Raw genomic sequence first — 14,341 nt, 5'->3', positions numbered from 1 at the left:
TGGGAGAGGAGGCAGCCTCTGGCTTATCATGAAGACTCTGCAGTTTTCATTCACTTGATTAACACGTGTTTATTAAACAATAGTGCAGGATGCTGTAGGAGTGACAGTTGACAAGACACAGTCCCTGCTCTGAGAGCATTGACGGATCTGTGCAAGTAGGAGGAACAGAAAATGTTCGAAGTGCCTGGGAATTCTGAGATCATGCCTGGTGGTCCGGAGGGCTTGCTGAAGAAGCTGGTGTTTGTGCTGGAATTAAACCTGAATAGGTGGAAATAGCCAGAAGTGGGTGAGGAAGGACACTCAGCAGGTGGTGAGGGGAGCTCCTAGAGAAGGGGAGAGGAGGCTGCTGGCGGTGGGGGCGGGGGCAGGGCGCTGAGAAGGCTGGGTGGGAAGGAGGGCTTAGGAGAAATCATAGGCCTGTGCCTGGCATTTCCAGCCCCAACTCTGGCCATCCCAGGGCAGACTGAGGTTCCCAGGCCCCTGCACCCCGGCTTCTGCCCCTCAGTCTAGCCCATGAGAGACTAGCCATGGTGGTAACTGTACTCTGCAGCCATGATGGGTAGGTAGGAATTTTCCTGCTGATCCGGAAGGAGCCATTGCCCTCATCATAATGCCAGGGGCAGAGCGGTGACTCCAGGTAGACAGTGATTATGGTCCATTTCCAGCCGAGCCTCAGCCAATTCGCTTGCATTCTGCCTGCAGCCACCCAAGGTTCAGACTTCAAGTTTCACAAAACCCATAACTGTTGCTAATAATTTCTGAAGTTGTGAGAAACATTTAGAAAAAAAATAGAACTGCTGGAGAATTTTTGTTCACACCACCCACGGGTTTTGGGGAGTTATTATTTTGCCTAGAACTAGCAACTGCTAGGCCTGAGCCTCCAACTGAGCCTAAGTGAGTGCTAAGCAAGGGCAGTTGCCCTTTGATCAACCAGAAATTCTAGGCACTACTGCGTTGTCTCTGTGCTAACTTCCTGTCTGCCCCTCAGGGACAGAAAGAGAGGAGAGGGGTAGCAGAACTCACTTTAACCCCAAGGCGTTGTTGTTGTTTAGATGCTAAGTCATGTCTGACTCTTTGTGACCCCATTGACTGTATCCTGCCAGGCTCCTCTGTCCATGGGATTCTCCAGGCAAGAATACTGGAGTGGGTTGCCATTTCCTTCTCCAGGGGATCTTCCTGACCCAGGGATTGAGCCCGCATCTTCTTCATCTCCTTTATTGACAGATGGATTCTTTACCATTGAGCCACTAGGGAAGCCCTTAACCCCATGGTGAGAGCCTGTAATGAGAGGAGGGGTTCCCTGAGCTCAGGATAACCCCAAACTGTTATTTTAAAACAAGCTTCCCAAGTTTATAATTAACTTCCAAGTTAAAAGAACACTCCCCACCTTCTGTCCCTACCAGGATGCATCGGGGGTTCCTTTTCAGCAAAGTTGATGGCCGGCCAGGTGCAATTGGTAGAAACACTGCAAATTATGAAGATAAATGTTTCTACTTAGGAGCAATTGCATCTCTTTTAGCAACCGATTATGACATTCTCAGAGACAAAGCCTCTACCTTGGATGGTTTTTATCTGGCTTCTGAGAAAACCTGCTGGTGAGATGCTACCCGATTCCCTCCAGGAATGTTTGGAGCCCACCTGCTGCGATCCAGATATCCTGATTGTACAGGGCCTGGTAGTGCTGGCACAGGAGGGCGGCCTGGGCACCCAGCAAGTTTGGCCACCAGTGACACTGAGCGCTGGTTATTTGTTAAGTGCCTGTTGTGGTCTGGACTCTTGTGTTACGTATGTTCCATGCACTTTCTAACCCTCACAACAACCCTAGGAGTTAGGAGTTGTTTCCTTCACTACATGGGTGGGGAAGCTAAAGCCCTAAGAAGTTAAGCAAATGGCCTAACCCCCGTGACTTGGCAGTACAGAGCTGGGATTTGAACATGAATTTGGGACCCTCCATGCCCGAATGCACATGCTGCACCACCCTGCTCCTTTTTTGAATACAGGACCCAGTTAGCCCAGGCCTTCCTCAGCACATCAGGGACCACCTGCCTCGGTGTCCAGGTGATGATTTGAACAGCTCTTTATCCTCCAAGTGAGGGAAAATGCTGCTGAAAACTGTTGACCAAAAGAAAAAAAAGCACAACCTGAGAGCTGTGAGTTCAGTTTGATTTGGGGCCAAATGAGGACGATCGCCTGGGAAAGGGACTCTCAGATAGTTCCAAGGAACTCTTCTGAAGAGGAGAGGGGTGGTCAGTGCATATGTGATTTTGGTGACAAGGGATGCGTGCAGTCAAGCACACGTTTTGGCAGAAGGTTGCTGCCAGTCACCAGGAGCAGAAGTCTCCATTAATGATTTTGATGCTTTTCTTGATGTGAGAAGATGCAAGACACTGGGCTCATAAAATCTGAAAATATCTAACTGTCTGAAGGCCTATTCTGCCAGTTTGTCCTGGAGCACAGAGCGCCTCATTCCTGATGTCCACCCCGAATTCCCTTCAGGTGTGGAAGATCGGTGACTGCAGTGTCCACTGCCATCATTCTTGGGGAATCAAGTGGAGAGCGACAATTTTTAGTCAACAGAACACACTTGCATTTATTTATAGGGCCTCTTCTGACCTTTTGTGATGTTTTCAAGGCCTTGAAAATGTTCTGGTGATTTTCTCATCCTAGGGGGACCCTTGAGGATTTGTCTGGAAGGCTCCTAGCAGGAGAGCCCTACTGCGCTGTATACCCTTAACCGTGGAAAGGGCCTCCTCTCCTGGCAGAGGTCCAGCCTCCCCGTGAGCCTCTGCAGCGCTGGAGGGCATTGGTGGGAGGTGCAGAGGAGGGGGACCCCTGGGGGCCACAGGAAGCTGGCTGCCCTGGAGGGCCACTGCAGTGGCAGATATCTCTGTCAGGCTGACATCTCTGTCAGTCAGGCTGACCACACAGGGAGCATCGGACCTCCCCTTAACTCTGGCAGCCAGGGCATCCCCTAGCCCAGGAAGGCTGCTCTGAGAGCCTGGTGGCCCCTCCCTGGGCTGGATGCCTGTGGACACTCTCCCTTCACTGTGTTCTTCATGGAAGAGTCGTTGCAGAAGGAGAGGTCTTTGCTACAAATCCCAGCTGGCATCCCGGGCCAGCTCACAGTGCTGGCCTTTCTCTCGCTTGTCCTCGTCCTTCCCTTCCCTTTCCTCTCCTGCTGCCTGATCACCTCCTGGAGAGGCACGTGGAACACCCTGGAGGTAGTGGATTTGGCAGAAGCTCTAGCTTGTGGAACTGGAAATGCATCAGGTGGTGGGACTCCACAGCCCTGGGCAGCTCTACGGAGGGCATGCATCTGCCGGGACGGTAATGCCCTGGAAAGCCAGAGCCCCGGTCCCGACTCTACCGGTGTCTGCCCATGGGACCTGAGGTGTAGTCACCTGCCAGCTACCATTCATGGAGCGTGCCCTGGGTCTGTGGGCCTCAGACATCATCTTGGACCTTCCGCTACCACCTCCTGGTCAGCTGCCTCCCCACTGGCTTTGTCCAGAAGGAGTGTGGGCAGGGAAGAAGCTGGGACATTTCCCGCTGACCTTCTCTGCCCCGGCAGGTTTGGGGGAGCAGGGTTGCATATCTCTGACAGTGTCTGAGCTTCCTCAGCCTCCAGGTCCCACCAGACACACCTTCACAGCTCCAGCTTCCACAGGAGCTCAGCCACTAGGACACTCATCCCGCCTGCCCACCGGCGGGAGTGACTTCCTACTCCTGCTCATCTCAGGAGCCTCGTTGCCCACCTTGGTTTTCCCATCACCCACAGAGGTGATTGCCTCATTATGGCCCTTCTCTGTAGGTCCCTGGGTCCTGGTTGTCCCTGGCTGCCCACTTTACGTCATGTCAGCTCTGAAAGGAGGCCTGGCCAGCCTTTCCCAGCCCTCAGATGCTCTCATTTCAGATGAGACCACTGAAGCTCGGAGGGAAGAAGTGACTTGTTTGGGGTCACTAGGCTGGTGAGGAGTTGAGCCAGAACTCAGCCCAAGCTCCTTCCTGTTCCTCTAGCCGCTCCTGGAGGACTTGACCTCTCTGAGTTTCTGTCTCCCCAACTCTGAAAAAAGCCAGCAGGAATTGCCTTGCAGCATCCTTTGCAGAATGAGAGATATAGTGTCTGTTAAGAGCCTCCAGGCCCCAAACCATGGGACATCCCCATCGGGTGGGCCCATCTAGCTGACCATCTCCAGGGGGCCTGGGTTGCTGCTGGAAGAGAGCTCCAGACATGCCTTCCAGTGGACCTAGTGGGGCGGGCAGCTCCCTGCAGACACGGCTGCATGGGGTGAGCTGAGGCCGTCTCCCCTGGCCGGGGCTTGCGTGCGCCTGGGAAGAGGCTCAGAAGTTAACTCTCCCGTTTTGGTCAAAAGCTCATAGTGGTTTCCACAGGTATGGGTTTGTAGCTGGCCTCGATGGTCTGGGCTGTGATTGTTTCTTGAGGTGTGTTTAAGGGCCATGGCAGCGCCCCTTGTTGAGCAAAGGGAGCTCTTTGTGGGAAGAGGTGAAAAAGCACCAAGTCCACAGAAACCATCTTTCTGGATCCAGAGATAGAACTGTTCTTATCTCACATCCCAGAGTTTGGGTTTGTCAACTAAAAAAGTACACGATGTGCGAATTTTGAGTAAAGTTTTATTTGGAGCAAAATGAGGACTGGAGCCCGGGAGATAGCTCTGAGAGACTGCTCCAAAGAGGCAGTGGGGGAAGGCCAATATATAAGATTTTGGTGAAGGGAAGAGTTCAATGCAGTCAAGCGCTTACTTTACAAAAGGTTTTCTGCTGGTCAAAAGGAGCTGATGTCCCCATGAAGGAATCTAGAACTTTTCTGATATGAGAGTGTCCCTGGTAGTGTCAGTTGCTGAGTCACGGATGACTCTTTGCGACCCCATGGACTGTAACCCGCCAGGCTCCTCTGTCCATGGAATTTCCCAGACAAGAATACTAGGATGGGTTGCCATTTTCTTCTCCAAGGGATCTTCCTGACCCAGGGATCAAACTCAGGTCTCCTGCGTTGCAGACAGATCCTTTACCAGCTGAGCCACCAGGGAAGCCCTTTCTAGATATGAAGAGATGCAAAACTGGAGATCATGAAATCAGCTCCTGAAGATCCCCAACTATCTAAAGACCTGTCCCATCAGATTCCCTGGAGCACAGAGTGCCTCACTCCACCCTGAACTCCCTCAGGGGGCGTTGAAGGTCAGCAGCTGCAGCAACACAGGGTTCAGTCTCCACAGAGGCAGATGGCAGATGCCCATCCTGTTTTTCAGTCACTGGCCAATGCCCTTGGCAAGTGCCAATTGGTAGTTGACAGGTTCAAGAGAGGAAACAAAGCAACTTTTTCTCCCCCTAAAAATCATAGAATATGAGGGTCAGAAAAAATTATCAAGGGCAGAATAAGCTTCCATTTTACAGAGGAGAAAAACAAGGCTTCAGTTGGATTAAGTGACCTTTATGAGGTCACGTAGCATGTTGGTAGCAGAACCAAGCCCAGGTCCCAGGCCTCCTCCCTACTAGTCAGGGGGTCTGTGATGGGGAGGCTGTGGCCTGGGCCTGCACAGAGCCGCCTGTGTGTCATTGCCCAAATTCCAGGAGGACATTTGAGAATCAGGTCAGGGACACCCAGGGATTTGGACAGTCCCAGATTACTCCCATAGCTGCAGAAACAGGCTCGGTCTCGGTGACGATTTTGCCCATAAATATCTTAATTTTATTTACTAGGTTGTCTGGCACATAATAGCATGTGTTATTAATAGAGTAGCTTGATGCTATCTATTAGGTAGGCATACTCTTTGCCATGGAAGATGAACATCTCTTTTACGATGTAACTTACAACGCCATATGACAGCTGCACGTGCTCAGAATCTTGTCACAGGCTTCCGTCTGACCTCACGTGAAGGGACGGGAGTTGGGACGATCTTGGGGACAGCTCAGCATCGCTAGAATGATGATTTGTGTATAAGTGCATCTCCGAGTGAGGTGTTCTCTGAGCTAGATCTCTGTTTTGAGGGTCCGGACAGGATAAGCATGTGGTTCTGAAACTCTTATTCTCCCCAACTGCCCAAGTCTGTCCGCTACCTCCAATGGTGAGTCACGGCGATTTCATCTGCCACCCGCGACCTTGCGAGCGCTACAACCACGGAACTGTGGTGGAGTTTTACTGCGACCCCGGTTACAGCCTCACCAGTGACTACAAGTACATCACCTGCCAGTACGGGGAGTGGTTTCCATCCTATCAGGTCTACTGCATCAAGTCAGGTGAGCATGTGGAGAGCGTCCCTGGCCCAGGTTCAGACCACACGCAGCAGCCAGTGGCATGTCCTGGGCCCCAGCCCTCCTCGCCCACACACAGTTTTAGGAACAGGATATAGAAGTTCATCTTTGTGGCACCATGTGGCTGATGCTCCCCGACCCTGGTCGGGAGCATTAACCACCCAGGTTAACATGCTGACCCTCTGAACGGGGTCCCTAGACCCCAGCACCCATGGAAGGACCCAGCCACTGTGGACTCTGTCTTCTCCCAGCCTTGTCCCCTTCCCCTGACAAGGACACAAGCCCAGGGTGTGACCCAAGCAATGTAAGACTCTGCCTTTCTCTTATGCTCAAGGATGCATGTCAGAACACAGATGATATAATTATGGGCAAGACCTGCTCTCACTTTCAAAAACATAAGCCTTTTGCAAGCTTCAGTGCTTCCTGTTGTTGTTCAGTCACCCAGTTGTGTCCAGCTCTTTGCGACCCCATGGACTGCCGCACGCCAGGCTTCCCTGTCGCTCACCATCTCCCAGAGTTTGCCCAAGTTCATGTTCATTGCATCGGTGATGCTCTCCACCATCTTATACTCTGACGCCCTCTTCTCCTTCTGCCCTCCATCTTTCCCAGCATCAGGGACTTTTCCAGTGAGTCGTCTGTTCGCATCAGATGACCGAAATACTGGAGCTTCAGCTTCAGCATCAGTCCTTCTAGTGAATATTCAGTGCTTCCTACTTGATAACAAATGGCTAGGAAACCATCCTCACCACTGGCCTCAGAGCATCAGGGTGGGGACCTCATGGTGAAGACCTGGGCACCAGCACAGCACTGTCTCCAGCCTGCCCCGGTCCTGCCTGCTCACCCCAGTTGTTTTCCAGGCATAGCCATAGCCGCCTGCCCCAAGCTGGGGTGATGGCTGCACAGCTTCCCCCTGGATGTGGCATTCGCTCACACAGCACACATGGAGGCCCACCAATGCTCATGTGAACCCATGGAGGAGAGGGGGCCCACCCAGCCATCAGTGCATGGGCACCCCAGCACCAGCACAGCCCGGCAGCCTCACAGCCTCTGTGTTCTCTCTCCCGGCAGAGCAAACGTGGCCCAGCACCCATGAGACCCTTCTGACTACATGGAAGATCGTGGCGTTCACGGCGACCAGCGTGCTGCTGGCGCTGCTGCTCGTCATCCTGGCCAGAATGTTCCAGACCAAGTTCAAGGCCCACTTTCCCCCCAGGTCAGTGCTGCAGCCCTGGGCAGCCCACAGCCACCCAGGCCGGGCGCAGCTCAGCCACCTGGAGCAGCAGAGAAAGGATGGTCAGCCTCAAGGGGTGCAGAGCCCAGCTTCTGAGGGGAGTAGGGGGAGGAAGCCAGCATGCTTTCCTGCGAGGTTTTGGGGTCTTTCTGCAAGGTGGAGACAGACTCATTTCCCTCTTTCCGCCTCCCCCCCTCCCTCTCCCCCCCCCCCCCAACCATGAACCCCTATCTCCCTCTTTCCCTGGCTAGACATTCTCAAGGCGGGCCTTGTACAGGGTGCAGAGAAGGGGAGCAGAGTTGGAGATGCATGCCCCACACCTCCCCACCCCTAGGGGCACCCCCGTTGCCCACTATGTGCCTGTGGCTCTCGAGTTATGTACCTTAGAGCTTCCAGGCCACGAAGGAGGATAAGAAATACACAGAACTAATTAGGAACGAGGTCCAAGGTGCGTGACCCAGCAGAGTTTCCAAACTGGTGTGCAAAACCTCAGCAAGTCTCAGGAAGGAGAAAGGCTCTGTTTTGGGGGTCAGAGCAGGGCTGGTGCACTTCTGCCTCCAGGTGGGATCTGAGCTTTCGGAGTGGGACCTGAGGGCAGGGGTGGAGTGGGGGTGGGGTGGGTCTCCATCCTCCTCGGCTGCACCAGTGAGCTGGGCTCAGTGTCTTCATCCTCGCTCCCGTTATCACCAAGAGGAGTCTATCAAAGTCCCTCAGAGGCGGGTCTGGTCCTCTCAGTGCCCGGGGCGGCTGTGGCCCTTCTCCTCTGGTGCCGTCCACTCGTCCCGAACCAAGCATGCCAGCGCCCTGCAAAACCAAGAGCCACCCAACACTGCTGTTGGCAGATCACCGTTCCTGAAAGAAGTCCTTTAGGAAGCACCCGGATGAGCTTGTGAACATGAGGAGAAGGGAGGCGGGCACCGAACATCACAGGATGTTAGCCAGGGCTCCCTGATTCACAAAGGCATCACATATCCCCATGGATTCCTGTGCCCACGTCAGAGTCTTCTCACACAGGGACCTCAGGCTTCAGCCAAGGGCGTGTGTTTCTGCCCACAGGGACAGGCTGGCCTCTGGGGACATGCGTACCATTGTTCCAGCAAAGACAGCTTCCAGAACTAACCACTTCCCACTCGGCCCTCCAGGAAAACCCACGCTTGCACTCCCAGCTGGGCACAGGGGAGAGAAGCAAGCAGGGCTGCTGGAAAAAGCATCCCACCTTTCCCCTCAACCTCGCGCCCTCAGGACGGCCTCATCCCACAGAGCACTGCACCCTCCCCCCCTGGCTGCAGGGGCCCCATGACCTGAAGGAACCCTACTATTCCAGCCTCGGAGCTGTGCTAGGTGTGGGGGTGGGGGTAGGGGCCCCTGCATCCTTGCTGGACACAGAGTGTGTGAGCACCATCCTGGGGCCACAGCCAAGCCCCTGCTGAAGTGCCAGAGCCTTCTTTCCTCTCGAACCCGTCACCTGCACTCTCCATCCTCACATTATTTATGAGCCAAGAGACCGTGTTCTATCATTGAGCAATTAGACTATCTAAAGAAGGCCTAGGGGTTACAAGGAGAAAGCTAAACGATGTCATTTGTAGTACATGGAGTATTTGAATGTGGCCTATAGAGCTATTTTTCTACATAGGCTTGGGAACCGAGTTTCCAGGATACAGAGTAAATATTAAGATTTTTTTTAAATGATCCCTAACACTCACCCTACTTTTTTTTTTAATTCCTTGAATATTTCCTTCATAGGTTACTCTCTAGCTGTGTGGAAACTGGTCTCAGCTATGCAAATTGATCATAAGATTCCCAGGCAGGTCCAGGAAGGGGTCTTTGCTTGTTTTTCTCCTGGGCCCAGAGCTGTAGACTATGAAGAGATGCTGCTGATAGTCTGTAGGGCTGGGACCAGCGAGAGAGAAGCTGACGGCTCATGGGTGCCCTGCCGAGAGCTGTGGTTGTGGGGAGAACGGAGAACAGAGGCATCCTTGAGGTCTTCCTGACCTGGGCAGCTTGCAGCTGAAAGGGACTGAAAAGGTAGGCAGGCCCAAGTGAGACAAGAGGCCAGCGTGAGACTGTGCAGGCTGGGGAGTAGGGGAGCTCAGCGGATCCAGGATCCACTCATAAGGGCCACGGAAGGGGAGAGAACCCCAATTCGAAGCAGACTCTTCCTTGCCTCCCAGCTCCCATCTTTGGGTGTGGAGTATGGGCTTTGTAATCTCCCCCTGTCTCTGTGTGGCCTTAAGGGTGGTGGAACAAGGGGACCCTGCCAGCATCTCCAAGCAAGATGCTCCAAAACGCCAGTGGCCTCAAGTGTCAGAAAGAGAGACAGCCTGACGCGTTCCTCTGCCCCACACGCCAGCATCCAGGCCTCTTAGTCCTCAGAGGAGTTCCTGCAGAGGCTGGCATGCAGGAGTTCATGGCCTGCCCACCCAGCTGACTTGTCCTTCTTCCTGATAGTTCACCTTCTGGCCACATCCCTCAGCACCAGTTCCCAGCAGAGAAGATAAGGAACCAAGTCCCACTGGCCACTTACTAGCCACCCCAGTTCCTCTAGGGCCCAGGAGCAGAGAGAGGTCAGCTGAGCTGAGACTTCGGCCTCAGACCTGAGGTCTGGAAGGTGCAGGGGACTGGAGACCAAGGGCAAGGCCAGAGCCGAGTACATGGCAGGGTAAGGGAACCCCCACTCTGGGCAGCATGGTGAAGCTTAGGTTCAGGTGACTGTGAGCCCACAAACCTGGAAAGAGTTCCTTCTTTTTTTTTTCCGTTGTTGTTGCTTCTCTGTCTTGACTGAAAATGAGTGAGTTTTAGACCTCAGCAGAAAACAAACAGGAAGCATCCCAAGTGCAGCGCTAACTCACAGGGGCACCTAAGGTCCACGCTTTCCCAAGCTCTTAATGATGTTATTCCATTTCCAGCAGGGGACACTGCAGGGGCACCTTGGGAATGGGCCACATAGTCCCCTGTCGACGAGTTTATAGCACGAGGAGACGATGGAGCCCGGAGGAAGGCAGGGAAGGCCAAGAGGGAGGCAGAGGGTAGGGGCCAGTGAGGAGAAGAGAAGCCTGTCCCGTCTGGAGTGTGGCCCTGGTGGATGCACCATCTGCTGGAGGGGACCCAGCAGGGCAGCTGCATGTCCTGCACCACCAGCTCCACTGCCCTGAGGACCCCAGCTGCAGTGGGTGAGCACTGTGGCCTCGTTCCTGGGGCAACCTGTCACCTTGGCACCACTTTGCTCTCCACAGGGGACCTCCCAGGAGTTCCAGCAGTGACCCCGACTTTGTGGTAGTGGATGGCGTGCCCGTCATGCTCCCGTCCTATGACGAGGCTGTGAGCGGCGGCTTCAGTGCCTTAGGCCCCGGGTACCTGGCCTCTGTGGGCCAGGGCTGCCCCTTACCCGTGGACGACCAGAGCCCCCCAGCATACCCCGGCTCAGGGGACACAGACACGGGCCCGGGGGAGTCAGAGACCTGCGACAGCGTCTCAGGCTCTTCGGAGCTGCTCCAGAGTCTATATTCACCTCCCACGTGCCAAGGGGGCACCCGCCCCGCTTCCGACAACCCTGACACAGCTCCCAGCACAGCGGGGGAGGTGGCATCCACCAGCCCGGGCATCGATATTGCAGATGGTAAGCATCAGCCCCGAGGTCCAAGCCACCCTGGCGCATCCCACCCCCCGACCCTGCTCCCAGCTCAGAGTCAAATCAGACCTTCTCTCTCTCTCAGCTGAAATTGCATGCTGTACATAGAGGCTGTGGGCAAGGCCAGTTATTGGAAGGAAGGATCATCACCTCACAAGTGATCAGCCAAAATTTCAGGAGGCACAAAAGAGTGCCAAGCCATCCAGAGTAGAAAGGCTGGGTGGGTGGAACTTGATTTTCATAGCATCTGTGTAATCCAGGATGCTTTTCTTCTCTCTCCCTTAATTAGGCAGGACTTCTGAAAGTAGTGCTCAGGATCAAGGTAACACATGCGTGCTAAAGGGGAAGAACTACATCTGGGCACGAGGGCCCGCCCCAGAGAAGTTCTGGGTACATACAGGCTAAGTTTACCAGGTGTGAAGTAGAAGGAAGGTACCACTACTTCCTTGCTGCTGCAAGGAAAAGCAGGTTGCAGATCATGGTAAAATAATAAAAATGCATCAGATTAAATAGAGCTCGTTTCCCAGGGGAGGGAGTGCCAGTACCACTTTACAAATGAAAGCACTGATTCCAGCTTATATTGGCAGTACGTCACATTAACTATGTAGACACAGGGGTCTTCTGGTTCCCCATAGAGAACTCTACTTGAACTTGTAACCTTTACCATTAGGACACACGGTTGAAGCCTAACAGTTTAATTTTTATGAGCTGGATATGAGGCTTTCCAGCTAATGATGTACAGAGGTGTTGGCTTATTTGCTTGTTAACTGATACGTGGAACTTGGCATTATCTTCTTCTTACTAATTTGTGTGTGTGTGAGTTGCTCAGTCGTGACTGGCTCTCTGCGACCCCATGGATCGAACCTGGGTCTCTTGCATTGCAGTCAGATTCTTTACCGTCTGAGCTACCAGGGAAGTAGGAACTCTCTTTTACTGAGGCTCACAATTCCAGATCTTCACAGTATTTTTCAGTGTATTAGTATGATAATCATCTCTTTCTTTGCAGTTTAATAACCATCTCTTTTTACAGAGATCCCTCTAATGGAAGAAGATCCATAACTGGAAAAAGTCCTGATGATTCTGCTACCCCTTTGGGAATGGGAACCGTGTACCTTGGAGTGAGGCCTCTGGAGGACAGAGCTTGGGGGGATGGAGCAAGTTTTCTAATCTATCAACAACATGGGGACAGGGACTCATACTGTGCATCTTGGACTCAAGAGAGAGGCTGACGAACAGCAGCGGCCGTGCTTTAAAAGGAGACTTGAGGATTTGCCAAGACCAGTGAGGAACAGAAGGATGAGGAGGAACCTTGAGCAGTCCTGGATGAAGGTATTAAGGGCATGTCGTGCTGCCCAACATGGGATAGACGGTTCCACGCATATATCCACCAAATTCCACCTCCCACCGACTTACGAGTACTACCCACCTCCTCTGAAAGCATGTCACATTACCTAAATCGCTTCTAAAATCCGCTTCAAACTGTCTCTGGACTCCAGATTCGGATGGCTCGGCCTCTGCGGGAAGTCTGTGTTGAGCTGCTGGAAGAGCAGCAGAGCGCCCCCTGCAGGCTCCCAAAGGAAGGTTCTCGAGTGTCCCTCGGACAGTCAGTCTTCGCTGGACAACCCTACTCAAGGCAAGATTAAAGCGGGACGTGGCAGTTCCACCGAGAATGGAAAGACTCAGGCAGACTCTGCTTTCTGGAAATTTCTCCAAAAGGCAGAGTTCCTGTCTTCCGCGCTGTCCTTTGGTGAAATATCGTATTTGTATTCATGGTCTAGCACATGGATCCACGGCATTGGCTAAACCTTGTGACTTTACACATGGTCAGAGTATGTTCAAACACACCTCATGGTGGAGAATAACCAAGGTAATGTTTTGTTTCGGCATTTTTAAAAGCTTCCACTTGACAGTTTATCTCAGTTGTGAGCCCCTCACCTTTTAACTATTAAGAGTTGTTGCCCCCGCTCCCAAACTCAGCCAGGTTTAATTTTCCAAAACAGAAATTCTATCTGGAAACACATTTGTCCTCCTCCAGGTAAAGTATGAGGTTGAATTATTTTACCCCTTTTATTTTGTCCTGCAAAGCCCGCAGTCTCCAAAGATGGACGGCTCTGCCCTCCTGCTCCGGGGGTTCCCTGGCTGCCTCACCCATCAGTCCATCCAGCACACCCACTGTACCCTTCTGGGGCCCACTGGGTGTCGTTCCTAAAAAATGATTGATAAACACATTTCCCGAGTCCCGAAATGTCTCTTCAAATACATGTTAATCTGTGGAGCTGATTCTTTTTCTCCTCTGGGTTTCAGACAAATGCAAACAAAACTCTTTTTTTTTAATCCATAAAATTGCTATGCTGACAGAGTGGTGAGAACTGGAAGCTTGATCAAATCCTGTTTTTTCTTGACACAGACTGATTAAAAATTAAAAAGAAAATGACAGTTTGAAGCGTGACTTTAATAGTGGAGTGGATTTGGGCGGGCAGGGAGGGGCAATGACAGTGATCCGGGGGAATGGGGTTGGAGACAGCACACCAGAGGCTGAAAGAGGGAGTGAGTGGCAATGGGCGTGCCTGACCCAGCATCAACGGTGAGCTGGGCACCTGGGTAAAGGTGTCTGGTAATCATAATGTTGTTTAGTGCTGAGGCTGGTCTTCACGAGCTTCATGCTTTAACTCCACATGGCTGGCTCAAACACTGATGGCTTGGGTAGCTGAGTGAGAGGGGAGTCGAGAGTTCACTGTGGAAAGCCCCCTGACCACCACCAGCCCCACCGCCTGCAGCCTTCCTGGGATCCCTGTGGGCTAGGTCTCAGCTTTCACACCACACTGTCTCCTCCCCACCGCCATTCACTCCCAATTGAGGGTGTGCCTTGAGACTACCAGGTAAGTGCTTATTTCCCACCAAAGAAGCCAGGGCGGGGTCGGGGGTGGGGGCTGTCTCTGAGGCTTGGCCTCGCCTCCTCCCAGAAAACGTTCTTCCTCCCAAAGCAGAGAGCTGCAGCACACAGCTCGTGAGCTGAGCACAGGGCTGCCTCCCCAGTCCCCCACCTCCGGCCTCTGGGAGACAGGTAGCTCAGGTGCCACATACGTCCAGGTGTTAGTGTCCACATCATTCTAAGCACAGAGGCTGGTAGGGGCAAAATGCCTGCTCAGCAACAGTGTCAGCCTCCAACCAAATGACCTGGATCCACCCGCCCGCCACCCCCACCTCATCCC

General features: G+C 53.1%; 1 protein-coding gene across 1 annotated transcript in view; it reads left to right on the top strand.

Annotated features, from left to right (window-relative positions):
* Positions 1-12,188, top strand: part of SUSD4 (sushi domain containing 4) — a 131,319-nt gene extending 119,131 nt beyond the window's left edge. The window contains exons 6-10 of the mRNA XM_052654046.1: positions 5,150-5,155; positions 6,064-6,255; positions 7,339-7,483; positions 10,735-11,117; positions 12,160-12,188. Coding sequence (XP_052510006.1) covers positions 5,150-5,155; positions 6,064-6,255; positions 7,339-7,483; positions 10,735-11,117; positions 12,160-12,188 — 755 coding nt within the window. The remainder of the gene's footprint in view (positions 1-5,149; positions 5,156-6,063; positions 6,256-7,338; positions 7,484-10,734; positions 11,118-12,159) is intronic.
* Positions 12,189-14,341: the final 2,153 nt, after the last annotated feature.

This window comes from Budorcas taxicolor, chromosome 16 (genome assembly GCF_023091745.1).
Source record: "Budorcas taxicolor isolate Tak-1 chromosome 16, Takin1.1, whole genome shotgun sequence".
In the NCBI taxonomy this organism is placed as follows: Eukaryota; Metazoa; Chordata; class Mammalia; order Artiodactyla; family Bovidae; genus Budorcas; species Budorcas taxicolor.
The sequence above is the reverse complement of the archived record's forward strand: the minus strand, read 5'-3'. Positions and strand labels throughout refer to the sequence as shown.